General features: G+C 45.4%; 3 protein-coding genes across 8 annotated transcripts in view; 2 read left to right on the top strand and 1 right to left on the bottom strand.

Annotated features, from left to right (window-relative positions):
- The window catches only part of PGAM1 (phosphoglycerate mutase 1 (brain)), a 34,783-nt gene extending 33,298 nt beyond the window's left edge, over positions 1-1,485 (top strand). Inside the window, exon 7 of the mRNA XM_006880202.1 lies at positions 1,434-1,485. Within this exon, the coding sequence (XP_006880264.1) occupies positions 1,434-1,485 (52 nt within the window). The remainder of the gene's footprint in view (positions 1-1,433) is intronic.
- A 3,346-nt stretch (positions 1,486-4,831) lies between these two features.
- EXOSC1 (exosome component 1) lies at positions 4,832-11,814 on the bottom strand. The gene is made up of 8 exons (XM_006880069.1): positions 11,784-11,814; positions 11,560-11,675; positions 8,582-8,656; positions 7,298-7,386; positions 6,293-6,326; positions 5,446-5,496; positions 5,247-5,331; positions 4,832-4,938 (listed from the first exon to the last, which is right to left on the bottom strand). The coding sequence occupies exons 1-8, from the start codon at positions 11,812-11,814 to the stop codon at positions 4,832-4,834; spliced, it is 588 nt and encodes a 195-aa protein (XP_006880131.1).
- Positions 11,815-19,475: 7,661 nt separating this feature from the next.
- On the top strand, positions 19,476-26,250 carry ZDHHC16 (zinc finger, DHHC-type containing 16). Of its 6 annotated transcripts, none has more exons than XM_006880065.1 (11): positions 19,476-19,656; positions 20,791-21,038; positions 21,187-21,381; positions 21,516-21,604; positions 21,968-21,996; positions 22,626-22,759; positions 22,897-22,944; positions 23,732-23,817; positions 24,564-24,633; positions 24,806-24,876; positions 25,680-26,250. In XM_006880065.1, exons 2-11 carry the CDS (start codon positions 20,796-20,798, stop codon positions 25,792-25,794), a joined length of 1,080 nt encoding a protein of 359 aa, XP_006880127.1. In that variant the 5' UTR covers positions 19,476-19,656; positions 20,791-20,795; the 3' UTR covers positions 25,795-26,250. The 6 variants fall into 6 exon arrangements, with proteins under 6 accessions (XP_006880127.1, XP_006880125.1, XP_006880128.1 ...); XM_006880063.1 differs by having other exon boundaries at positions 24,510-24,633; XM_006880066.1 differs by lacking the exons at positions 19,476-19,656; positions 21,968-21,996 and having other exon boundaries at positions 20,794-21,038; positions 22,714-22,759; positions 24,510-24,633.
- The last annotated feature ends 351 nt before the right edge of the window (positions 26,251-26,601 follow it).

The raw sequence follows: 26,601 nt of genomic DNA, 5'->3' as shown, positions 1-26,601 counted from the left end.
TGGAAACAACCCAGGTGCCCATCAACAAACGAATGGATAGAGAAGCTATGGTATATTCACACAATGGAATACTACGCTGCATTGAAAAACAAGGAACTCATTCAATCTCTGTAAATGTTCATTAAAATTATAAAAAGAAAATATGACTCCCAGGTTGAGACCAAATAACCCACTCTGCTGGGAGGTCTAGTGGTGCAGTCCAGAGTGTTGTTCTGTTAACCTAAAGAGTTAACAGAAAAAATAAAAAAATAAAAAAAAGAGTTAACAGAAAGAGTTAAAGAGTCTCTGGCAGTTCATCAGAAGCTCTGAAAGCGGAAGATGGGCAATCTATTCCCAGGATATTTACAGCTTTGGAAACCTGCTAGGAGCTATGAGTTGGTTCCAACTCACTGGCAATGACTTTGACTGTCTTGAGTCTTTTAACAGGCCAGTCCTTCGAAAAGGACATTAAGCTTGGTAGAGAGGGGGTCAGCAAAGGAGAGAAAAAACTCAAGGAAGGACACAGTGACTGTGCAACTGCATCCCATAATTTAGGTCAACTGACCTCTTGTAGGTAGGGGTAGTCTGAGATGGAGGTGATGGAACCTGACAACAGCCTTCTGATAAAATCAAGGTGCTTTTCTTGGAGGTCAGGCATCAGCAGCCAATTTAAAATGGAATCCATTTCAACCGTACTGTGATTAGACAGTATTGGTGAAATGATGAAAGAGATACTGTCATGAATCATCAAAGTGGAGATACTGAGTCCAGAGCAAAGAGAGCTGTTAGAAAGCTCATTCATTTACCCAACTCTATGAAACTTTGCATTCTAAGGAGACTCGTTGTTATGTGTAGAGTCGCTTGTGACTCATAGTGACCCTATGTACAACAGCCCTAAACTCTGCTCTTATCCTGTGACAACCTTATTGTCTCTGACACACCTACCCCCATTGCCCCAGTGACAGAATCAATCCATTTCGAGGGTCTTCCTCTGCTGCGCCATCTGTCCACCTGCCCAAGCATGGTCCCTCTCCAAGGACTGATTCCCACCTTGTAATATGTCCAAAGTATGTCAGGCAGAGCTTCAACATCTTTGCCTCCAAGGAGAAGTCTGGTTTCACCTTCTCCAGGACGAACCTGTTCTCCTAGCAGTCAATGCTCTTCTCCAGCACCACAGTTCAAAGGCCTCAATTCTCTATCACCCTACTCACTGTCCAGCTCTCTGACACATAGTAAGCAATTGTGAAGACTATGGCCTGAGTCAGGTGCACCTTAGTCTCCAGACTGATGTTGTAAAAATTCTTGTCCCTAAAAAAAAAAAAAAAAAAAATTCTTGTCTCTAGAAACATGTCGTACAGTGAGGAAGGTGGACGTTCTATCGAAAGTCTGATGATAGAACCCTCATACTGTCTAATCTGTCTACACTTGTTCTCTTATTTTCTTCCTTTTCCCAGAAGCCCACCTGAACACAACTGCTCTCAGCACACCCTGGACTGTGCAGGGTAGTGTCTCAGAACATCAAGTTGTTGAAAAAAAGAGAGTATTATTAACTAGGAATTAACTGAAATGTGTTCTAAGGCTTAGAAGCCACTCTCCTGTGTCTTTTTAAAGAGTGATTTTGCAAATTCTGACTGCTTCTAAGCAAACATTTTCACTAAAGCGCAGGAAATATAGCTAAGACTGGGAGGTCTAGGCACTCAAGAAATAAGTCTTACAATGAAAATGAAAGTGGTATCTTGCTCAAATCGAGCCACTAAATTGTACCCTAAACTGGCTCTGGGACTTTGATCAGGGCCTCCCTGTGGGTTGCCATTGTGGCTCCAAGCTTCACTCTCCAAGGTCAGTACTACTTTGGAGAATCTGGTAAAATCAAGTTCCTGAGTGAACAAAGGAGAGGAGTAGATGCACAGACCACCGTTAGAGGCTGTTTCCTAGTTCTTAGGAGGCTAGGCTGTCCTTGTTTCCCAGTCTCACATCTTCTGTCTCACCGCTTTATATTCTTACGTCCCTGGAATTCACATCACACTCAACTCCTGGTGTCTTAAAGGATCAAAACTAGAACTCCCACCTTTGGGGGAAGAAACTGTGATAAAAGTCAGAAATACCAATTATCATCACTAGGAGACAAATGACTATTTCTAGACAGTGTTTCTAATGAGGTTAGCACATTAGCTTTATCGGTCAAGCTTAAAACACACACATCTGCTTTAGGTTCACTCCATGAAGTTTTGGGGCTAGGGAAAAGCTGCTCATTTTTTGGTACAGCTTTACATTTTTGCTTTATTTCTAGGAATATAAGTTTCCAGATCATACTGGCTTCAATAATACGAAATTACCAGGTGTTCTACCTAAATCCTACAGTAAACTCCAAATTCTTGCCACTGAGTCAGAACCGGCTGAGAGTGGACCCTCCAGCGGGTTTTCGGAGGCTGTGAATCACACAGGAGAATGCCCGCCTTTCACCCTCAGAGCTGCTGATGGATTCGAACCACCAGAGAGGCACTGTCTTTGGGTTAGCCACTCAACTCCCTATGGACCAGGCCATCAGAGCTCCAATCCTACAGTAAAACCTAGGAATGCTGGCACCTGGAGTAAGGCAGAAAGCTATTAAAAGAAAAACTCAAGTATCTTCTACTAACATAGAGCAAAAGAAATGTGGTAAGACAGAAATGTCCAAGGGGGAAAATGAGCAAAACATTGAGTTCACTCACTGAGTTCTGGCTCCCACAGGTTTCACTGTGTATACTACTTGCAACGAGAAACTATCAATGTAAGAATGAAGTCTAGTTGGGCCACAACTTGTTTGTAGTGTACAATAATCTCACGTCCTTTTGGTTATTTCTAGTACTGTATTAAGTGTGCTCTGGCGGGAGTCTGTAAGGAGTACTGCTGTTTATCCAAAGGTGGGAGGTATGTCTCTCTCGTGGGTGGTCTGACTACCTTGTTGAGTGGCAAGTAGGACAGATAATTTCTTCCTATGTATTTATTGAATGCTTGAGGTCATCCAATAAGCACCGACAATCAATGAATCAGTGTCAATTTGAAAGACCTCACTGCCCAAGGGTCTACTTAATTGGCACAGGAGAAAGTCAGATGGCTATGGGTTTGAATACTGTGTTGTCACTTGGTGGATGTGTGACTTGGGACAAGTTAATCAAACTCTCTGAGCTTAATCAAACAGATTATTTGGGAGGCTGGATTTTATGAAGAATGTGGCCTCAGGATTGGAGGAAGTTCACCAACAACCTGCATTGTGCAGATGACATAACCCTGCTTGCTGAAACTGAGGACTTGAAATGTTTGCTGCAGCTCAATATGAATTGCACCTCAACATCATGATAGATGGAGAAGGGATTAAAGTTGCTAATGATTTCATCTTGTTTGGATCCAGAAGCAACACTCTTGACACCGGCAGTCAGGAAATCAAAAGATGAGTTGCAGTAGGAAAATCTGTTATCAAGGATCTCTCCAGAGTGCTAAAGAATAATAATATCAGTCAGGCCATGGTCTTTTCAGTTGCTTCCTATGCATCTGAAAGCTGGGCAACGAATAAGATGACAGAAGAATTGATGTCTTTGAGTTGTGGTGCTGGAGAAGAGTATTGAACATACTATGGACCGCCAAGAGAATAGGTCTGTTCTGGAGAGAGCAAAACCAGTTTGTTCTTTGGAGGCAAAACATGAAGCTCCTTGCCAGGAGGGATCAGTCCTTAGAGAAGGATATCATGTTTAGAAGGGTAGAGGGTTGTGCAGAAGAGGAAGACCCTGGATAAGATATATTGACACAGTACCTGTGGCAAAGGGTCACTTGTGTCAGAGATGGTTAGACTCACTCAGTTTTTACTCATTGGCTTCCTCAGATGCCTTTCTCTCCAGTGAGATCTGATGTACAGGCCGGGGACTTGCCAGCCTCTATAAGCAACCAAATAATTTCCTTGAAAGAAACCTCATACACACATTTATTTAATTGGTTTTGCTTCTGTAGAGAATCCAGCCTATGTATCTATCTATAAAAATCCAAAATCATTAGTATATATCAGTTATATACTTCATCCTCACAAGACCCCATGAGGTAGGTCACATGATTCCAGATGATGAAAGAGACTCCCTAAGAGAGAAAAAGAACTTGCTCAAGTGGCAATGCCAACACCTTGGTTGCAATATTTGTTATATGAAAATTTTGCACAACGTCACCATTGGGGAAAACCAGGCATACTGTACAGTATCTCTCTCTGTATTCTTTCCTATAACTGCACCTGAATATATCTCAATAAAAATTTAAATGAAAATAAAATACTGTGAGGAAACGTATATGAAGTGTTTGATCCCAAAGCCTGCCACACAGTTAAGTACTAAACAAGCCCAGGCTCCAAGTCAAATACAAAACAAAGGAAGTTTGGAGATCAGGTTTCGTCCAGAGAAAACAAGCCTGTGATACATGTTAGTGAGCGTCATTTATCAAGTGATTCTGAACTCCTGTTCTAAATGTCAGGATGCCATTTGGATTCACTGACCAGCTCAAGACAGCAGAAGTGATAAAATCTTTTTAATAAAAATGTTTTCTTTGTCAGAGTAAAAAGCACACATTTCTACGGTGTCTCAGGAGGCAGAAGCTATTTTTAACATTACACAGTTTGTTTGCTGGTGCTTCCAAATGGAAAGTTCCACCACTCCAGAGAATGGGCACCACTGAGAGGTTCATAGTGAAAAATGCTCCAATCACAGAGTAAGTTTCTGGCTGATGTTCTAGAAGTGTTAGCTGCTTGAATGAAGACATCACCTTGACGCCACCTTCATACACGACCTTCCGAATGAGATCACCTTCCTCCATGGAGCGAAACGTGGCCTCTTAGTTAGGTCTGTAAGAATTCAGGCTGCACTCGCGCCACTTTCCGGAATTCTTTAGTGTGGGTTTTCGGGCACTGCATCTCACACCAGCTGATGGGAACCATCTGGACTCCTGGAAAGAGAAAACTGCTGTTGGAGTTAAGATTGAAAATATTTGTTGGAGTCCCTTCTTTTCTCAGCTGGGCATGACAAGTGTAGAAGCGTCCCCCACCTTTCCCAAGAAAGCTTTGCTTATTCTAATGCCTTATAGAGGGAGCCCACACTCACGCATTTACATAAGGAGAATCCCTCCAATCTTAGAAGTATCTACCCCTGTTATTTTCTAGATGCTTACAAATAAAGGAAATAAGGGTGGTGGTGGGGAACAAATGAGTCCGAGACTAAAGCGTGGCTCCCAGGAAAGCTCATGACGTGACTCACCTGACTCACTGTGGGCCACCACCACTCCAAGTTCATTCTCAGCAGTGGTCAGCAGATAGTTGGACTGCGCATCACCTAGAGAGATCTAGTCATGTCAACTGGTGAAGGAAAATGAAGAGATAAAGTTTCCCTCCCCTAGAGCTACTCGTGTTGTTTCTTTACTTTGACAAGAAACCAGAAGTCTGAGAACAAAGGATACGACTTTGGCCAATACAATGTCACCTGGTCGGAAACTCTTGTAAATTTCAACCTGTAAAGAAAGATTATGTGAAAGCTCTTTTTCAGCTGTACATGAAACAACTAATCCTTCTGGATGGAGCCAGTCTAACGCCAAAGGATGAAAGTCATTGGTACCCAGGTCAGTTTTACTGTCCCTGTGCTGCTGTTAGTACGTGTCATCAATTCGGTCCTGACTCATAGTGGCCCTAGGTACAATATACGGCATTATCATATAACTGGAGTACTTATTCTGGATTCAGTAACCTGATTAGGACTCTCTGAACCACGTACCTCTGGGACTGCAGTGCAGCTTCTTGCCACCAGAGCTCCCTGTAATTGATTCTTAAAAGGTCCAAGTAAGGGAGTGCTGGAGGCCTAGTGGCAAGAAGCTGCACTGAAATCAGAAAGGCACGCAGTTTGAATCCACCAGATGTTCTGCTGGAGAAGGAGGGGCAATCTCCTCCTGTACCAGTTGAATCCGATTTGACGGTGCACACACATACAAAACAATAATTGAAAAAAAAAGGTCCAGAGTAAATGGAGGGACAGCAATGAATAAATAAATACTTCATTTCAAAGACAAAAAAACCAAGTTAGTGTCTCTCTACTCAACTGAGTGAACAAAAATTATACACAGAAGAAGGGACACAGTGAGAAGGAAAAAAAAAAAAGGGACACTGAAGTAAATTCCACTCTTTATAGCAGGAGAACACATTCAACTTCTGTGCACGACACATTCCTTATGGATCTTTGAGGTTTATTAGAATAGTTATTTAAAACAACTGAGATTTCTTGAATTGGAGATGAGGAAAGGATCATTAACTAACCTTGTCTTTTTCAGTAGCTCGGACATCTTCCTTTCTATAAAAAAAATAATTAACAGAAAGATTAATTATCACCGAGAAAGAAATATCCCTCAGAGTCCTAGCAAAGAGCTATACGAGCAGATCAAACAAGTTGTAATTGGGATCTGGCTACCACCCAGAGGAGCAGAGTGGGGAAGCATTTCCAGTTCTCACTGGGAGAGAAAAACAGACCACAGAGAGCTGTGAGGTCAGTATCACTGACTAAAGAGTAACACTTTAGATTTGACCAGATCAGAAAGATTAAGAAACTCTGCTGCCTCAGGAGAATCTGAACAGAAGCACTACAGAACCACAGAGAATCCTGAGGCCAGAGTGGGGCTCTGCAGTTACCTGGTTCACAAGAACTGTTTATTCCTCCTCAAAGAACCTCCAAGGAGATCTCCAAGAATTAATCTACCATCTCACTCACTAATCTTTCCAAAGGAGCTCTGGTATGTCCAGAGAGTGTGGCACTGTGAACCAAAAAGCTGTAAGCAAGTCCAGTGGCTCGAATCCACCAGTAGTTCCACAGGAGAAAGATGGGCAGTCTCCACTTGTTAACATTTACATCCTAGGAAACCCAGTGGAAGGCCTGACCAGGAGTGAAAACCAACTCCACAGAAGTGAGTTTGAGCTTTTTAGTTTTAACTTTCTCAACATTACAACCTTTGGGGATTTAAAATAAATTCAAGAAAAAACAAGAGACACTTCTTTTAACACATTCTACTTTGTTTTGGAGGAATGAATTAATGAATGCTGCTGTTCCTTTTCATCTCTGCTCAGTTCTTTCTGCTTTACTCTTCAACCCTCTCTCCTTAACATTTTCCTTTTGTCCCAGCTCATATTTCCCCCCACTACTGGCAGAAAATCAAAGCACAAAAAAGAGCCAAAAATAACTGCATTTGTTCTTACAAATTACAGTCTCTCCTTCAACGCTAATCTCACTCCAGGTGTTGAGACAAACATGAAGACAAGTATGCTTCCTACCGGATAGTTCCTCGGAAAGAGTTCTTAAGTGGTGTGGACCCCACATAAAGGATGTGTACTTTGGCAAAGCGCGAGTTGATGCTAGAGACCTGCAGAAGAAAGGATTAGCACCAGAAAATCAGCAGTTGTTGAGTTCAAGGAGGCAGCAATAAGTGGCAATTACAATGGTTTTAGTCTGAACAATCCTACTAAGTATATTACTTTAGGCAACTTAACTCCCATTTATCTCTGCACAAATGCTATCTGTGAAGTGGACTAAGAGCCATTCTGGACTTTCCATTGTGTACTGTGGAAAGAAAATGAGGAAATGCAGGACAGACGTTGAAGTTTAACATAAAAAGACAGAGGGCATTACAGAAAACCTAGACATGTAACAGATCTTACTAAGATGTGCATTTAGTGAATTTACTTTAGAAAGTAAGTCTGTACTTCAGCTGGTGTGTAATATCTGAATTATTGTCTCACCAGTTACTTTCAGAATCACAGACTTTCAGTTAGAACAATTTACAATGAGATAAAATGATAGCTGTAAATTAATTTAATCTAGGAGAGGATGGGAATGGGCAGACAGAACTGTGTCACATAATAATAGTACAGTTAACATGTTGCCGCAAATTACGGCAAATGTGTTTCTAAGCCCGGTCATCAATTTAAAAAGTGTGCAGCAACGTGTTAATGCATTTTTTTAGGGTGACAGAAATACTGAAGAATACAATATAGCAACCACTAGCCAGAAGTGGTTACTCAGCATTGGAAATATTACAAATACTGATTTCTATTATTTATAATACACATATCATTATACTCACAAAACCTCACTGCTATCAAGTTGGAATGGACTCAGAGCTGATACTCCAGCAGGTTTCCGTTTCCAGGCCTGTAAACTGCACAGGAGGAGAAAGGCTATCTTCCTCTGGAGGAGCCACTACTGGATTTGAACCCCCAAGGAGAGGCAGCCTCTGGGGTAGCAGTGCAACTCTTTATGGACTAGGCCACCAGAACTCCTAACAAATGTTGCTAGGTGCTGTCAAATCAATTAAGATTCACAGTGACCCTATGAACAAGAGATCAAAACCCTGCCCTATCTTGTGCCATGCTCACGATCCCCGCCATACTTGAGAGTCCACTGTAACCGAATCAATCTCCGTCACTCAAGTTCTTCCTCTCTTTTGCTGACCTTTTCCAGTCACAGAAGACTAGTGGTCACCATGCTGAGTAGTTTCTCTAGAATGATGATGATTTTAGTACTAAGTATCTTTTGTAGGGAGAATAGAACCAACTTACCTTACAGGTTACAATAGCCCCCACATCTGGCAATAACTGGGATTCTGTTTCTCTCATCACAGACACCACAGGAAGCTACAGAGAGAATAAAGACAAACAAACAAAACCAATGGCATCTTGGCCACTGAGTAAACCTTGAGTAAAGGTTTCTGTGGCTTGAGGGTAACAAAGGAATCCCCTGGTCCACAGCTGGGGTCATAAAGATGGCTGACTATAGATTTATATAGTTCAGAAGTAGAAGTCAGAAGTTCATAGTAGTTCTAGGAGATGAGAGGACCAAAGGGTCATGGGAAGATCGTAGCCAGAAAATATAACCATTCCAAATTAGTTCTAATAAAGTTTTTTGGGGATTTTCTGGGTATGCAACCTTAATGCCTGCCACTAACTTACTCATTGCCATTGAATCAGAACTGACTCATACCTGACTTTCCATAGGGTCTCCAATCATATGGAAATAGCCTGTCCATTTTCCTGCTCAGTTGCTGGTGGATTTGAATGAGCAGTGGCATGGCCCCTTTGGGTTAACACCACAACTCCTACCAGTGCTCCCTAGACTGCCTATAATCATAGATAATTCAATGTCTCAAGATTTTATCAGCTATCCCCCAAAGCACTCATCACACCTGTAGCCGTACACTCACTGGGGCATTTATGATTTGTGTCTCTGCCCCTTGATATGAAAGATTGCCTGTATATGGTTCATTACTAGGCCCTCAGAAGCCAGCACTGTTTGTTGCTGTTATTGTGTACCACAGAGTTGGAATCAACTCATAGCTGAGTCTCCAGGCGAAGCTGTTGGTGGCCTTGCACTGTATGCCTTCGGGACTGCAGTGCAGTCTCTTGTCATTAGGCTACCAGAGCCCTGCAATCCTGAAGGCTTTCAGTTCGAGGTCACCAGCTGCTCCGCAGGAGAAGGATGGGCGATCTCCTCCCGTGCAACTGACTGCCTCTGAAAACCCACTGGAGGGCCAGCTATGGGTCAGTTCCGACTTGATGGTCAACAACAACAGTGGTACCGTTTAGCACATAAAAGTGCTCAACAGACATTGATGAACAAATTTATGTATATTAAAATGAAATTGGCTGAATAATAATAATAATAAATCCTTCATTTTAAAGATGAGGAAGGATTTAAAACTAAGAGTTTAAGTTTTTTTAAACCAAGGTCTAGGAGCTCTGTTGGCCTACTGGTAAAATGCTGTGCTGTAATCTCAAAGAACACAGTTCAAATCCACCAGCTGCTCTGTGAGAGAAGAATGAGCATCCTCCTCCCATGCAATTTACTGCTGCCTCTGAAGGCCCACTGGAGGGTCTGCTAGGGGTTGGTTCCTGCACAAAGGCACATGACAACATTAACCATCAATGCCTAGTTGGCAGGCACCTTGTTGTTGTGTACCACCAAGTCAGAATTGACCCTCCGGCAGGTTTCAGAGGCAGTTAATCGCACAGAAGGAGACTGTCAATCCTTCTCTTGTGGAGCAGCTGGTGGATTCCAACTGCGTGCCTTCAGGATTGCAGTGCAGCTTCTCACTCGTAGGCTACCTACATGTGTTGCAGCAGGGACCTACATGTTTTAATTCTGAATTCTCTTTCTACTATGTTACCGATTTTTAAGCTGCATCTTCAAAGACCAATTAGCTGATTCTGAGCTAAGAATCCTGGATCAGCCTCTAGAACTAGAGGATAGTATTCATTCGACAAACTGGATTATTTACTTTGTGGGAGATGCTAAGGGTATGATGAGGAGGCCCACTTTCTAGGGATTTAGGAGTCTAGTGGAGGATAGGGAGCTCTGGTGGACTAGTGGTAAGAATATGTGCTGCAATCCCAAACACACACCGTTCAAATGCACCATTTGCTCTGTGGAAGAAGGATGGGCAATTTTCTCCCGTTGAATTACTATCTCTGGAAACCCACTGGAGGGTCAGCTATGAGTAAGTTCTGACTCCATGGTACACAACAACAGTGGAGGGAGGGCACAGCAGAGTTTTTAACTCTGCTGAGAACTTGGAAGGAAAAGATTACAGTCGTTTGCATTTTTAATAAGGAAAACTACCCACATAACCTCTTTCCTCAACTACTGGGTCAGGGAACTTTTCTTTGAGATGATACTACAGACAGTAACAAAATAGGCAAGAGGATAAGCACTGTTGTTCTGTGCCATCGAATCAGAACCAACCCATATCGGACCCTCCAGCAGGTTTTAAAGGAGAAGATTATTCCTCTTTCTCTCCCAGAAGGATAAGAATTAAATGAATGAAGACTGAGTTAACTGGGGTCAGGGGGAGGCGGAGGAGCATGCTGTAGACACAGGACAGGAGACGGTTTAATGGCCGACCTCTGGTGGCAGAGTCCCGGGGGAGCAGCGCTGCTAATCCAAAGGCAGCGCCTCTCAGATGGTTCGAATCTACCGTGGTTCCACGGGAGAAAGTAAATCTCATCCCGTGCGATTTACAGCCTCTGAAAACCCGCTGGCAGGTCACCTATGAAACCGATTCAGACTCAACTATAATGAATGGGTGAGCGAGTGTGAAAGAAGAGACAAGATAGTCAGAATGATCCACCAGATCCTTTGCTGGAGAAGGAGGGGCAGTCTCCTCCTGTACCAGTCAGATCCGATTTGACGGTACACAACACAAAAAATAATAAATTTAAAAAAAAAAAGATTGTATAGAATGAAGTGGAGCGAGTGAGGTTTGATGAACTTCCAAAACAGTCAACTCTCAAAAACTGACAGCTCACAGCTGGGCTGGGTTACTCTTAGCTCGTCTCTGCTCTCCTCAACCCAAAGGTCGGCCGCATAACATAGCGAGTGAGAAGAACACAGATATTGAGAATTGGCTTATAGACAGATGGGACAATGTAGAGATTAAAGTTTTTCTACTAGCAATGATTTAAGGACGCATTCCCAGAGTCCCTTCCCCAGAGCCCCGAAACCACTGGCTGAGAGACGAGCCCAGGGACAGCCGCGCCTTTACCGCGCCGTTCTCGCTGCTCTTGGTCAGGTAGCCGGCAAGCGACGAGAAGATGTAGCCGTGTCGGGTGTAGGTGCCGCTGCCGGGGCTGCCCTCCTCCAGATTACACAGACGTTCGCCTGCAGAAAAAAACATGTCGCATCAGCCATGGTCTCGCCCGGGAGATGCCAGCCATTCAGACTGCCCGCCTCGGTCCTGGTCCAGGACCGCAGACAGGGCTCGCTTACCTGGGACGCAGTACCGCGTGGGGGACGCCATGACAGCAGAGGTCCCAGGACCCGGATGAACACGAGACAGACTTCCTACTGGCCAGATGCAGATGTACCGCCCTCCATAACAAACGCGCCAATTGGCGCGTGTGATCATGTGATCTCCGGAGGCCCGCCCCGAGGGCCAAGCTTCTTTTCCCAGGTTTCCGCGAGACGGGTCCAGGGGCGTGGCTGCCCGGCTCCGGGGCGTGCGCATGCGCATGTGGTCAAGGATGGGCTGGCCGTGGGGCCCGGGACCCCGGCTGCTGTTGAGGGCCGCGGGCCGTGCCGGATCGCTCTGAGCCGCTCCGGCCCGGGCGCCGAGCTGGAGGGGCCGGTGGGGAGCGACGGCGGAGGCTGCGGGACTCTCTGACTATTTGGAGAGGCGGCAGGTAAGAGCAAAGCCGAAGCTCGTGCTCCGCATCCTACTCTCTCTTGGGGCCAGCCTTTCGGGGAGCCCAGGTTCTTGCTCTCCTCGTCCCCACCCTGCAATGCCGTGCCCTCCTCTCGCTGGCCAGACGCACCCCGAGGGCAGCGGCCACAGGCACCGCAGGAAGGGCCACCGACCCAGCTCTCCCATTTCTCGGATTCGGACACTCAGCTCCTTGACAGTCTGGGAGAGAGTTGAAGGCAGAGTCCACACCGTGTTTTTTGACTTTAGTCTTGTGAACCTTGACCATGACGTAATGGCAGCTTCCAATCCTGCGGTTGGACTCGTTTAAGCGGAATTCTGGTGTGAGTTTCTGATACGGCTTCCTCCCGTCTTTTCCCCCCAGCATGTTAGCACAGAAGGGAAGTCTTGGACACAACGAAAGACTGCCCTAGGCTGCTGTTTGAGATTGCAAACATCCTGAAAGCCGCTTCTTTGATCAGATGATATTTACCACACCTTCTTCTGTTTCCTCTGCTTTCTAGTGGCTTTAAAATCTATCCCTTTCTGTCTCTTCCCCACTCTCCAACCCAGGGCAGATGATGAGTTAGCCTCTTGGGAAGAGGAGATTCTCTTTGGAGTGCAGTGGCCTACTGTCCCCTCTAATTGGCTGGCAGATGCCACTATGGCCTTTGGCTACACTATTGAGGGATCAGTGTGCTCAGGGCTTTTTCTTACGGTAATAATGAAATTGTTTTTGCTCTATTTCCTCCCCTAATCGCTCAGCAGGGAGCTCTGGTGGCGTAGTGGTAAGGAATTGCCCAGCCAGTGCAAAAGCAGGGGTTTGGAATCCACCTGATAGATACTCCATTCACGGGGGAATTATTGCCTGTGAAAACTCGTTGGAGTATCATCTATGTGTCCATTCTCAAAGGTCCACAGCAAAAAGTCTCTCAGAAGGAGCCCTGGTGGTGTAGTGGTTTAAGCTCTCAGCTTTTAACTGAGTCACCTGTTAACCCCACTGTCCCAGCCCACCTGCCACTGTGGTGTCTCCATCTGTATGTAAAGATTTACAGCCTTGGAAGCCTTATGAGTCGTTCTACTTTGCTCTTTAGAGTGGCTCTGAGTAAGAATTGACTGGATTGCAGTGGGTTTTGGGTGTTGGGATTTACTCTTAAAACTGCCTTCATCTATCTATCTATCATCTATCTATCTATCTATCTATCTATCTATCTATCTATCTATCTATCTATCTATCTATCTTTGTTTTGCCTTTAGTTTCTGAGGCAAAATCTCTGTGTGTTTAGTTGTGGCCCATGGACCACATCTTTCTCCCTTTACTGGCATTCCCTCCCCACTAACCTGAAGTAGGAGGGCTTTGGCTTCAAGCTTTTATTCAAATCTGATCTGTAACTGTATCTGAAGCTTTCTGTTTGCATAACTGGATTGGTATCAGGTTGGACTTGTTTTCTAAATGTCTTCCAGCTCTTACACAGTATGGTTCTAATAACGGTTTCTATTTCTGTCTTTGATCAAAAAGAATGATAGTGGCAGACAGTTAATGTGATCACATTGTTAGGATAGTCTTTGCTGGAGTTCATAGGACAGACCTCACCACCCTTCCCACTTGCGCAACCTCAATCATGTATTCTAGGTCATTCATTCATGGAGCACTTTTTTGGAGCCAAAGGAGCTCTGGTGGCTTAGGTGATGGGCTTGTACTTCAAACCCAAAGGTTGGCAGTTCAAATCCACCAGCTACCCCAAGGGAAAAGAATAGGCTAATCTGTAATGATTTACAGCCTTGAAAACGCCATGAAATGTCACTATGAGTTGGAACGAATTCAGGGGTTTGGGTTTGTTGGTTTGTTTCTTTGAGCCAGTTATTGTGCTAAGCTTTTACAGACATTTAGCTTAGGGTTGTGTGTGTGTTTAGCTTAGGGGTGTGTGTGTGTGTGTGCATTTGGAGTTAGAGCTAGAGAGAACCTTAGTATTTAATCTTATTCTCCTTCATTGTATGGGGACACAAAAGTGAGTCTTAGCCAGATTCAGGGATTTGCCCAAGAACACACAACTAGTTAGGGGTAGTTGAACTCAGATAGGTAGGATATGGGCAGGTGAGAATTGGTCAATTCAGTTTTTGAGGCAGGTATTTCCTAGAGAGCTTAGAAATACAGAGAACATTGTGAATATGGAAAGGGAGGTTCCCCCCCCACTTCCTTTCAGATTTTATTTTGTTGAGAATATACATAGGTAGGGAGTTCTGGCGGTCTAGTAGCAAGAAGCTGCACTGCAATCCCAGACGTGTGTGGTTCGAATCCACCAAGTGCTCTGCTAGAGAAGGAGAGACAATCTCTGGTACCAGTCAGATCTGATTTGACAGTACACACACACAAAATAATAGTAATAATAATAATAGTAATAATAATAATAAATTTTAAAAATCCCATAGAATATACACAGGCAAACATACATCTCTTCAACAGTATCTCCAGGTGCAATTTAGTGACATCGAAAGCACTTTTCATGTTGTGCAGTGATTCTCACCTTCCTTTAAGTAGTTCCTCTTTTGTCAGCATAAACTCACTGCTCAATGAGATTTCTATTTAATCTTTCATGTTGCTGAAGTTTGATCCCATGTTGATTATATTATATAAGCTACTACTAATAAAATTGTTCTTAATAATTTGAGCTACACAAGTGAAGGGTTAGGACAAACTAGTTTCCCAGTTTGTTCCCAAAGAATTTCTCAGCATGATAGTTTCTCAGACCACAGTTCATTCAATTATGTTTCATGACATTGATTACAGTCTCTGAATTGTAATGGCATTCTTTTCCTTTTCACTCTGTTTCCTGTTCTCAGTTTTCTTTCTTTCCTATCCCTTCCTGCCTTCCGAACTTTATACCTTGGCAGATGCTGACCATTTGATCTTGTAGGTTAATTATCCTAAGGAGTGCATTCTTGCCTGGTGTTCCTGGTCACCTTAGAGGCCTGGCTATTGTTTGCCTGAAAGTTGACTCAAGGGGCCGATTTCAGTTACATGCTTGAAGAGTGATCCCATACGGAGAGTTCCTAGGAGCACAATGCGTAAGGCAGACCTTTTGGCACACAAACTCAACATAAATCATATTTTACATCCTTCTCTTATTTCTAGGGAACTCTGGTGGTCTAGTGGTAGGAGTTGCTCTGCCAACCCAAAGGCATGGGGTTCGAATCCATTAACTGCTCCACAGGAGAATGATGCCTAGTCTCCTCCTGTGTGATACACAGTCTCTAAAAACGCACTGGAAGGGAGCTGGTGGCCTAGTGGCAAGATGCTGCACTGCAATCCCAGAGGTACGTGGTAAAAATCCAGCAGATGCTCTGCTGGAGAAGGAGGGGGCAATCTCCTCCCGTACCAGTCAGATCTGATTTGACGGTACACGTAAAAAAATAATATAATAAAAATAAAACATTTTAAAAAATAAAAAAACCAAAACGCACTGGAAGGGTAGCTGTCAATCAGTTCCATTTTGACAGCACATAACAACCTCTTATTCCTAACTTTTCTTCCTCTGTTGTTCCCAGTGAATAGAGACCAAATGATGTGTCTTGGATGACTGTTTGCAAGCTTCTAAGACACCAAACCCTATATACCAAACAGAAGCACTAACCACACTATTAGGCCAATTAACTGGGTGTTCTGTGAAACCATGACCCTAAGCCACCAAACTGAAAAACTAATTCCCATGAAGTGTTTGGTTACACAGCAGCCTCAGCAGATACTTTTTTTAAAAAAAGTTTGTAACTGTATCTATCCTATAACTTGCCAATTTAATTTTTTATTTGTATAGTTTGTTGAGGGGACTGGTGGCCCAGTGGACAAGGAGTTGTGTTACTAATTCAAAGGGAGGTGGTTCAAATCTACCAGGTGCTCTACAAAGAAAAATGGAGTGTCTCCTCTCTTGCAATTTACAGCCCCTGAAAACCAGCTATGAGTTGATTCTGACTGGAGGGTGCATGACAACAGCATAACTTACTTACAGCAGTAACTATTGCTTGCCAGTCTATGAGATTTTGATGTTAACCAGCCCTTTCTTCCTTACGTCTCACCCCTTGTAAATACCAATACATTTTCTACACAATTTTGCCTTTTAAAAATCTTTTTAATGTAAGTGAGGTCATATAATAATTGATTTTATGTGTGGTTGACTTTTTTTTCACTCAGCATAATGTATCAAGACCTCATTTCTCCTATTGGCTGAGGTATTTTTCATTGTATCTATCTACCAGTTTATCCAGTTACCTGCTGATAGAGTGTGTTCACCATTTGGCTTTTCTGAATAGTGCCACAACGAACATTGGTGTACAAATTTTTTTTAAATAAGTTTCTATTTTATACTGGTTTGCTTACAAAGTTTGAATACATTGTTTTTCACACTGGATCTTTCCCAGTTCCTTTACCCACCCCTCCCTCGACCCATCAAATTGTGCGAGCTATGATTATCCTTTTGCCTACTCTCACCCCCCTGCTCCCACCCTCTCCCCCTTGGATCCTCATACACATTTTACTAGTTATTTTTCTATTTCTACAATCATGGTCTTATACATTATTTGTCCTTATGGGACTGAGTTAGTTCACTTAGCATAATGCTCAGTCCCTCTCATGTTATATATAGTAATTTTCGAAATCATTGCTCCTGCCTGTTACATAGTATTCCGTCATGTGAATGTACCACAATTTCTCAATCCATTCAGTTGTGGTTGGACATTTGGGCTGTTTCTATGTTCTTGTGATGGTGAATAATTTTTGCTTTGAACACTAGTGTATAAATCTCCGTTTAGGTCTCATTTCTAATTTTATTGGGGTATATTCCAAGCAGTGGAATGGCTGGGTCATGCAGAATTTTCTACTTTTTGAGGAAACGCCAAACTGCCTTCCAGAGTGGTTGTAACAAAGTCTTTTCTTAACTTTCACCTTTTATGTGTTTTGGATGCATGCCTTGGAGTGAAATTGCTCGGCCATATGGTCTTTCTGTTGTTTAGTTTTTTAGGAACTGCCACACTGTTTCCCAAAAGGGTAGTATCATTTTACATTCCCACCAGCAGTGATGTGGGTTCGAATTTATCCTCACCAGCACTGTTTTTTGGTTTTCGGTTTTTTTAACTTTTAGGGGAATCAAATAGCTTCTCTGATTTTTTTTCTGATGACTAATCATGCTGGGTATCTTTTCTTATTTGGTGGCCAGATGAATGAATGTCCTCTTTGGTGAAATCTCTACTCTTTTACCCATTCTGTGATTGGTTTTTGTTTTGTTTTTTTGCTTATGTTTGTTATTAATTGCCGTTGAGTCAAAAATGACTCATAGCTGGAGAGCTCTGGTGGCCTAGTAGAAAGAAGCTGCACTGCAACCCAGAGATATGCGGTTCGAATCCACCAGATGCTCTGCCGGAGAAGGAGGGGCCATCTCCTCCTGTACCAGTCAGATCCAATTTGACGGTACACACACACACACACACAAAATAATAAAATAAAAAAAATATATTAAAAAAAAAGACTCATAGCTGACCCTCCAGCCAGTTTTCAGAAGTTGTAAATTGCACAGGAAAAGACTTCCCATCTTTTTCCCTTGAGAGCAGCTAGTGGATTTAGGATGTTTACTGTGAGTTGTTACTGAGTCATAGCTGACCTTCCAGCAGGTTTTCCGAGGTAGTAAATAGCATGGGAGGAGAGTGCATGTGGAGCAGCTGGCGGATTTGAACCTTATGCTTTTGGGATTGCAGCACAGTTTTTTACCACTAGGCCACCAGTGCTTCCTAAGAGCAGCTGGTGGATTTGAAACACTTGCTTTTGGTTTGGCAGTGCAATTCATTACACATTAGACCAAAGGATTATATAGATTTTTAAAAATTTTATTACTTTTTTGTGTGTACCGTCAAATTGGATCTGACTGGTACAGGAGGAAATTGTCTCTCTTTCTCCAGCACAGCATCAGGTGGATTTTTTTTTTTTTTTAAAACAATGTTTTATTGACATTGGGTCATTTGGGAATAATTACCCACATTTATTTATACGTTAAGATATTTTACCTCATTGGAAAAAAAAAAGAGATAAACGTTATATTACAGCCTTTTTAAACTTTGATGTGTCTGCTGCTGAGTTGAGTCAATGGTCAGTTCTTTGATGTAATACGGACTTCACTATTTTAATTCATCAACAAAAGGTGTATGCCCCAAATTTCCACTTGCTGCCATTGATTTTTTGCCAGAAACAAACTTCGTTGCAGCATCAGGTGGATTTGAACCACTTACCTCTGGAATTGCTGTGCAGCTTCTTGTCACTAGGCCACCAGATCTTGCCAGGAATATATTTTTATTGACTAGGAGGATGATGGTGCAATGGCATATCACTTAACATTTTCACAAATAAAGAATGCAATTGATCTGCAAGCTGTTACTATATTTTAACAAATAGGCAACTTATGCCTTTGAGCTGTGGTGCTGGAGAAGAGTGTTAAATATACCATGGGCTGCTAGGAGAATAAACAGGTTTGTCCTGGAGAGGGTGAAGCCGGAATGCTCCTCAGAGTCAAGGATTCTGAAGCTTCATCTGACATACTTTGGGCATGTTGCAAGGAGGGACTGGTCCTTGGAGAGGGACATCATGTTTGGGAGAGTGGAGGGACAGCGCAGGAGAGGAAGACCCTTGATGAGATGGATCGAATCTGTGATTGGGGTGGTGGGAATGAGTGTGTTTGAGACAGCGAGGTTGGCACAGGATAGAACAGCGTTTAGGGCTCATATACATAGGGTCACTATGAGTCACAGGCAACACAATGGCACATAACAACAACAGCAACCATCGACCATAGTAAGAGGTTGAATGTTGTTGCGGTTAGGTGTCATTGAGTTGATCACAGTCCATAATGATCTCATAAGCAACAGGTCTGAACCTAAGTAATGGTTTGGATGATCCAGGAGTCACCTAGGTTTGATGTGGGGTGATATACTTTGTCCCATTCTCGTTTGTGACTCTACTCTTTTGAAAATGCATTCTTCAGGGCAGATCATGTTACCAAACAATAAAGTCTAGCTCATACCAGAGAGGGGAGGAAGTTTGAAGTAACCTCTACTTTGGTTACACACCCTCCCTTGGTTTGCTGGGAGGTGATGGGAATGGCCAATTCCTTCATTTTGGTGCAGAGGGTGGGTCCCCCTGGCTTTTGTCTTCTCTTTCTCTGTAAGCTGTGTCTGCCGGGCGTCTGTTTTAGGCAATGATAGGGCTTGTGGAAGGCGGTAATTAAGTGTTTCCTTTGAAAGACCTTCTGTGGGGATGAGCCAAGATGCACGCAGAATACATTGCTCCAGTTACTGAATTGAAACCTCCCTTGAGTGGTGCGGCCTCCTCCAGTTTCTGCTGGGCTTTTGAGCTGCCTATTTAATAAGTCAGTGGAGTTGCTGAGGACAAGGCAGCCGTTTGTGGCCATCCGAGGGGAAAGCCAGGTCATTTTTTTACTGATAAAGTACTTTAATCTGCACATTTGATGAGGCTATTAGCATAGGAAATCTGGTCATGCAGCTGTTTCTGTTCTGGGCATTATCTGGGCAGCCAGCCTCCTGCTGTTGGATGCCACAGCAGAGAAGAGATGGGGGCACTTGAAGCCATATTGTGGTGGGGTCTAGAGAGCGAGGAAGGCTGCTGGGGTTGCTCGGGTCCAAGGGCAGCAGGGACGCCTCCTCCTGCTGTCTTCTCCCTGTGGTGTAATTCTGGATATCCAAAGTTGTCTTTGCTTTTATATCCATGGGGAGAGAAGGGATTGGAATTGAGGAGAAATCATCTTGTGTCATGCAAGGGGAAGCTGGGCTCTCCCGATGGGAAGCCAGGGAATCTTATGCTCCTGTGGTCAGTGTGCAAGCCCGTAAAGTTACATGTCAGCCCTGAGGACGGGAGGAGGAGGGGGAGGGGGAGGAGGAGGAGGAGGAGGATCTTTTGTGAAGACTCAGAGCATCAGGGAAGATATAGGTGCAGGATCCACATGCCATGCACTCACTGTCCCCTAGAGAGGCCAGGTGAGCTGTGGAAAGGACAGTTGTTAGAAGCTGGATTAACGGGCCAGTGCAGATCCACACTCCCCTCAGTGATCTCTCAACATGGAGAATTCCAGAGACCCTACCTGAGCTTGGGATTGCCCCCGCCTCTCCTCCCCTTTCCCCTGCCTCTTATGTAGTGCTGATGTAACAGAAATCCCACAAGTAGGTAACTTTAACACATTTACTTTCTTAGTAGCCTAGAAGTCCAAATATAGTGCATCGGCTCTCGGGGAAGGTTTCCCTGTTGGCCTGGGGTGAGCGTCGTCTTCCTTGGCCATCTCCACCTGCTGTGGCATCTGTTCCCCACAGTCTGTCCTAGTGCACCTCTCTGCCCAGTCTGCTCACTTCGGTCTTCAGAGACTACCCTAAGGTCCATGGCACACTAATACTCTCTAGGGGTGAAGTGAGCCTTTTCACACGGCGTGGGCCTGGCCTAGCTGAGCCTCAGGTTTTTGTCCTCTAAGCTGGTGCTGTGGGTCTCCCTGCTGGTGGGACTGTGGAGGACCAGGGCCAGGCTGGGTCTTCATGGTGGTGTGTCTTCCTTAGGAGCCATGCGGGGCCAGCGGAGCCTGCTGCTGGGGCCGGCCCGCCTCTGCCTGCGCCTGCTGCTGCTGCTGGGCTACAGGCGCCGCTGCCCACCCCTGCTCCGGGGCCTGGTGCAGCGCTGGCGCTATGGGAAGGTCTGCCTGCGCTCCTTGCTGTACAATTCCTTTGGCGGCAGTGACACGGCTGTCGATGCTGCCTTTGAGCCCATCTACTGGCTGGTAGACAACGTGATCCGCTGGTTCGGGGTGGTGAGTGGCGCCCAGGGATGTTTTGCTGTGGGGGAGGGACCGGTGTCCCCGTCGAGGCCAGCCCCCTATCCTCAGGAAAGTTCCTGACTCGGCTGGGGTGCATGAACCCCTCGCCTGGGCGGCCTGACTCCCCGTTTTGTACTGGCAGGTGTTCGTGGTGCTGGTGATCGTGCTGACAGGCTCCATCGTGGCCATCGCCTACCTGTGCGTCCTGCCCCTCATCCTGCAGACCTACTCAGTGCCGCGGCTCTGCTGGCATTTCTTCTACAGTCACTGGAATCTGATACTCATCGTCTTCCACTACTACCAGGCCATCACCACCCCACCTGGATACCCACCCCAGGTAGGTTCTCTGAGGGGTCCGGGAGAAGAGGCGCCGCAGGCTGTGGAGGCCGGTCTTGGGAGTGGCGAGTCTATTTTTGAGGTGCAGGATGAGTGTTGCCACAGCTGTCATGATGCTCTTCTCCCTTTGCACAGGGCCGGAATGACATCGCAACCGTCTCCATCTGCAAAAAGTGCATTTATCCCAAGCCGGCCCGAACACACCACTGCAGCATCTGCAATAGGTGGGTGTTGGCCCACCCTCTCTGCATCCCAGCTGTGGCCCTTCTGTAGCCCCAGGCCAAAACCCAGACCTGGCAGGTGATTGAGACTTGCATGCCATCCTTATTATATACCAGACACTTTGCTCTCTGTGTCACGTAACGCCAGGAATGGTTCGCCCTGTTAGGCATCATGGCCACTTACAGACACTGAGGTTGAGAGTTCTCTTGGCCACTAGCTGAAAGCTGGGCTTGAAGCATGGCCTGGCTGTCTTCACAGTCTACCCTTTTCACCTCAGCAGGATGTTGGTCCTTGTAGGAAAGGATTGGCACTGACACCTCGAGAACCTTGGCCACTGTAACAGAGCCTGTGTCCCTCCCTCACAGGTGTGTGCTGAAGATGGATCACCACTGCCGTATCCTTTTACTGTCTCTGCGGCCTAGGCCTTCTTCTTGGCTCCAGTGCACTGCACAGGGTTAATGGCCACAAACCCAAGGCTTCTAGCGTCACCTTGGAGAGAGCACTGGACTCATGAGAAGTTCATGAAGAGATGTGGGGGCTCACCAGCTCCGGGGGGGAAGTCGAAGGCTGATAGTCTTGGTGGGATGCATCTTCCTGGAGGAAGGGATTTAGTCATAGCTCTTTCTCCTGTAGACTATCAGGCTGGCAGCTATGGATGGGCTCAGAAGTTCCTGCAGGAAAGAGATATCTGAATTTCTTTATCTATCTCTTGAGTATGCCTGAGAGAGCCATAACGATTGGGCCATCGTGGGGGACTGGCACAGATTCAGTGAAGGATCTTAGTTCTGCTTTCCTAGCAGGAGGCTAGTGAAGGTTTGAAAAGCTTCGGACACTTTTGCTTCAACTTCTGCAAATGGTCCCACACCTTTAAAAAATAGTTCTTGGTAACTAGAGTCCTTGAGTGAGGCCATCATGGATCAAGAATGAACCAGGAAAGAAAACAAAGAATGAAGCAGAGAGGCTTGGCTCCGGCCCCCCTGGAAGTTGTGTATTTGATCTTGTCCTTAATCCTTTCCCTACCAGCATGGCTAAACAACTGTGTGGGCCACTACAACCATCGCTACTTCTTCTCATTCTGCTTTTTCATGACTCTGGGCTGTGTCTACTGCAGCTATGGAAGCTGGGATCTCTTCCGGGATGCTTATGCTGCCATTGAGGTAAGCCCATGGGTAAGGGCATGGCAGCTTGCAGACCAGAGTTTGGGTTGTGGAATCTGTCCCTTAAGAGTGGGGCTAGTAGCAGTCCCATCGTAGAGGCCTGAGAATATAACCAGCACTGTTTTCAATCCCCCTAGAAAATGAAACAGCTCGACAAGAACAAACTACAGGCGGTTGCCAACCAGGTGGGCTGTCCCCACCCCAATGCCTCCTGCTGCTCAGGCCTGGGGGTCTAGTGTTGCTCTGGCAACTGGGGCTGGACGTGCTCATTTAGTTGTGAAGGCTGGTTGAGGAGTCCCTATAGACTGAATAGGGGATGTTTTGGGAGCTTGTGTTCAGTCGGTCAACTCAAGTGGCTTTGGGGCAAGCTGGGATGTCCCTTGTATGTGAGCATTCAGCCACCTATCCTGTCCACCTCCTCCTTGGGCCTAGTAAGGACTGTGCCATGGTGATGGTCTGAGCAGCAAGGAGATTCTGTGGGATTCTGTGTAATGGGGTGAGCTTGCCGCTCGCTGCGTCATCCTTCACTCCTGGTCTGTCTGCATTCCTGTCAGGATCGCCCCTCCTCTCTCATGTCTTTTAGGATTCTGTTCTGAGCAGATCTTGGGCTCATGCGATTGTCCATGCTGGGCCTGTGGTCTCATCTCTCTTGGGACATAGAGTGAAGGAGTTTCAGCTGGGGATGGCTTTCCCAGGAGCTCCACTTAGGAAGTCAAATCTTAACGGCCCAGGGTCAGCTCCGTCTGTGCTTTGCCATCTTGTGTGACCTGCTCTGCCCAGTGTGTGTCCACGTGGTGATGTCTCTGGGCTTGGTGCACCCATTTGGCTGCTGCCCTGACTCCTCTGTGGCTTAATCCTATCTTTTTTGGACTGGTTTTAGGTCATTTCCCTGCCTGTAGGTGCCAGGTCTTTGGGGGATAAATAATTAGCATTGGAGCAAATGAGCCAGGTTTTGTGGTTTTATTTTTCTAGACTTATCACCAGACTCCACCACCCACCTTCTCTTTTCGAGAAAGGATAACTCACAAGAGTCTCGTCTACCTCTGGTTCCTGTGCAGGTATCTCATTCTCATTTTTTAACTGGTGAAGGGTCCCTTCAGAACAACCTCGTTAGGTGTCCAGTGGTGGCGGGAACTGCCATAGTTCTGATTCAGATTGGCAGAGCCACACTTAAGGGGGTGAGGAGGGTGGCTCAGTGATTCAGTAGAGCTGAAATTTGAATTCTGTGCTATCAAGATCCCAGCCCCTGCACGCTCATTATTACCTTGCACTCTCTCCCACGCATGGATGTCTCCCAGAATGTTCTCCTTAATAGACTTCATTCTTTCTCCACCTTCCCTCTCACATACTTTATTCTTAGCCCACATAGATGCTTTGTTAATGATTCCTACAGACATAATGAACTTGAAGTTAGGATATGTTGTTTTTGTTATGTGCCGTCGAGTCGTTTGCGACTCATAGGAGATATATATAAATGTATCTAAAGTAGCAAGCCTGACCCCACTTGCCTGATGCTGCGAGCTAAGGCCTAGACAGAGGTCCCTGTTGTCATTAGGTTTATTCCAGCACATGGCAACGCCAGTAAGCAGAGTAGAACTGCTCCACTGAGCTTTTTTTTTGTGTGTCTGTTCATTTATTTTAGAATTTTCCAATCACCCGAGAGGTCACTACGTAATCACTGTTACTTGGATCAATTACAGGCTTCCCTCTGTCCCTCTCTAAGTTACCCACCGATCTTTGCCCCTCTTAGTTCTGTAGCACTTGCCCTGGGTGCCCTAACTGTGTGGCATGCTGTCCTCATCAGTCGAGGTGAGACTAGCATTGAACGGCACATCAACAAGAAGGAGAGACGTCGGCTCCAGGCCAAGGGCAGAGTGAGTAGGGCTGAGGGTTGGGTTGGTTGGGTAGAGCAACTGCCGCCCTATAAAGAGACCAAGGCCAATAGGTCAGAACCATGCCTTGCTGAGCTTTAGCCATTGTAGACTTGAAAGGTGGGAGGGGCTTAAGTAGCAGCAACTCCTAGAAATGTGTTGTTCTTGACTGTAGGTATTTAGGAATCCTTATAACTACGGCTGTTTGGACAACTGGAAGGTGTTCCTTGGTGTGGATACGAGAAGGTAAAGTATGATCTAGGCCAAGCAGAACTCTGTGGTGAGAAAAATGCTCTAGATTTGTGCTAATAGAGTAGCCAATAGTCATTATGTGGCAAATAAACGTGATTACAGTAAAACAAGATTGGAAATGAAATAGTAACATTAGATATGCTCTACATATTGGACAGTGCAGTTCTAGACTTGAGAGAGAGAGAGATCATTGCTTATTTGAAGCAAATGACTGTTAAGTGCAGAACTGTGATTTAAATAGCAGATGCAGCTTTAAAAATGACTAGAATAGAATTCTGAGAATACTCTTCTCAAGAGACTTCTAGTGAGGGGAAGAGTGATGGCAGCCAGTCACCTCCCAGCTGGTGGCATGTGTGGAATTTAAGCTAGTAATTTTTGAGACTGAAGGAATGTGTGACAGAAGTCATCAGACAATAATGAAGCCCGCTTCCTCAAAGCGAGGGGCAGAGGTGGTAGTTTTCCATATGGGAGCTACTGAGACATTAACAATCCAGACGACCCTATACATTCATCCTCCATGCCGGCACATCCTCATTTACATTCCCATAATGATTACAACCCTCAGCCCTGGCCCTGACTGTTCTCAGTCCTCATCTCCCATGGCCTGGGCTTGCAAAAGCCTTTAAAGCCTGAAAGGTGCACTCAGTGGACAATAATTAGGTAGAGATGAGAACTTGGGTTAACTTTGTGACTAGTGCCAGGATAGCTCGAGGACACCTTTACACATCCTGGAGAGGAGTGACAATCTGGAAGGGATCTGCAGCTCTTGGACCAAAATACATGTGTTTCTCTTGTAGGCACTGGCTTACCCGGGTGCTGTTACCTTCCAGCCACTTGCCCCAAGGGAATGGAATGAGCTGGGAACCCCCGCCCTGGGTGGCAGCTCACTCAGCCTCTGTGATGGCCGTGTGAACTGGCTTGTTCCACTTGTGACTTTAACATTCATTCTGCTTCCTGTGCTGTCTCAAGAAACTCAAGGACAGCTTTATTTGGACTCCATGAGCAAAAAGACCCAGTGGGCTGGCCTTAGGAACCCATGCAGGGACACCTCCAGGACCAGCCTGCTGGCTACTGCAGAAGGAAGGCTTGATGTGCAGGACACCCTGGGACTGGTAGCCCTTTACTCAGGCAAACAGAAGCTCCAGCCCCATACTGGGGGTCAGGCAGCTAAGCCAACATGCCCAGTGCTGACCACGCCTTCCCTCGGTTATGGCACTGGGGTGGTTATCAGCTCTTCCATGTGCTGTCTGAGAATACATCTGAGATCCTGGCTTCTCAACAGGGCAAAGGCTGCTGCTGAGGTCACTGCCATTTCTCACATGTTGCTGTGAAGGGAGCAAAAGTAAAGGTATTCCACTTTGTAAAGATCTGCAGTTTCTTGCTCTTTGCCTTCAGGGGAGGGGGAAGGCAGGGTCAAGGCACAGTGGGTGGGGCTCTGGTCAGGCCCCCTAAACTCTATGTGAATGGGCTAGATGTCTGAAGAAGTCTTGGCAAAGCCATCATTACTGTTCCTTTTCCTCACAGCAGTGACTCCTTGTTACAACCGAGACACAGATGCAGAGGGTCATGGGGGAGTTCCCCACAGTCCCATTATCAAAAGAAATCTTTATTCGCCAGCAGGTACACACACATCCACCCTCCCTGGCCCTCAGGACCACATTCATCTGCATTCACTACTCAGCAGCATATCTTCCTTTCTCGGCCATTTAAATGGAAAAG

The sequence above is a fragment of the Elephantulus edwardii genome, unplaced genomic scaffold (genome assembly GCF_000299155.1).
Source record: "Elephantulus edwardii isolate Elephantulus edwardi_28Jun2011 unplaced genomic scaffold, EleEdw1.0 scaffold00006, whole genome shotgun sequence".
Classification (NCBI taxonomy): Eukaryota; Metazoa; Chordata; class Mammalia; order Macroscelidea; family Macroscelididae; genus Elephantulus; species Elephantulus edwardii.
The sequence above is the reverse complement of the archived record's forward strand: the minus strand, read 5'-3'. Positions and strand labels throughout refer to the sequence as shown.

What these genes read in the sequence shown, in the direction of transcription:
- ZDHHC16 (XM_006880063.1), top strand. Translation starts at nt 20,796, where the DNA reads ATGCGGGGCCAGCGGAGCCTGCTGCTGGGGCCGGCCCGCCTCTGCCTG. An exon ending in TGATCCGCTGGTTCGGGGTG is followed by an intron (nt 21,039 to 21,186) that starts GTGAGTGGCGCC and finishes TTGTACTGGCAG; the next exon opens with GTGTTCGTGGTGCTGGTGAT. An exon ending in GGCTCCAGGCCAAGGGCAGA is followed by an intron (nt 24,634 to 24,805) that starts GTGAGTAGGGCT and finishes TCTTGACTGTAG; the next exon opens with GTATTTAGGAATCCTTATAA.
- EXOSC1 (XM_006880069.1), bottom strand. Translation starts at nt 11,814, where the DNA reads ATGGCGTCCCCCACGCGGTACTGCGTCCCAG. An exon ending in CACGCGGTACTGCGTCCCAG is followed by an intron (nt 11,676 to 11,783) that starts GTAAGCGAGCCC and finishes TTTTTTCTGCAG; the next exon opens with GCGAACGTCTGTGTAATCTG. An exon ending in ACATTGTATTGGCCAAAGTC is followed by an intron (nt 5,332 to 5,445) that starts GTATCCTTTGTT and finishes TGACATGACTAG; the next exon opens with ATCTCTCTAGGTGATGCGCA.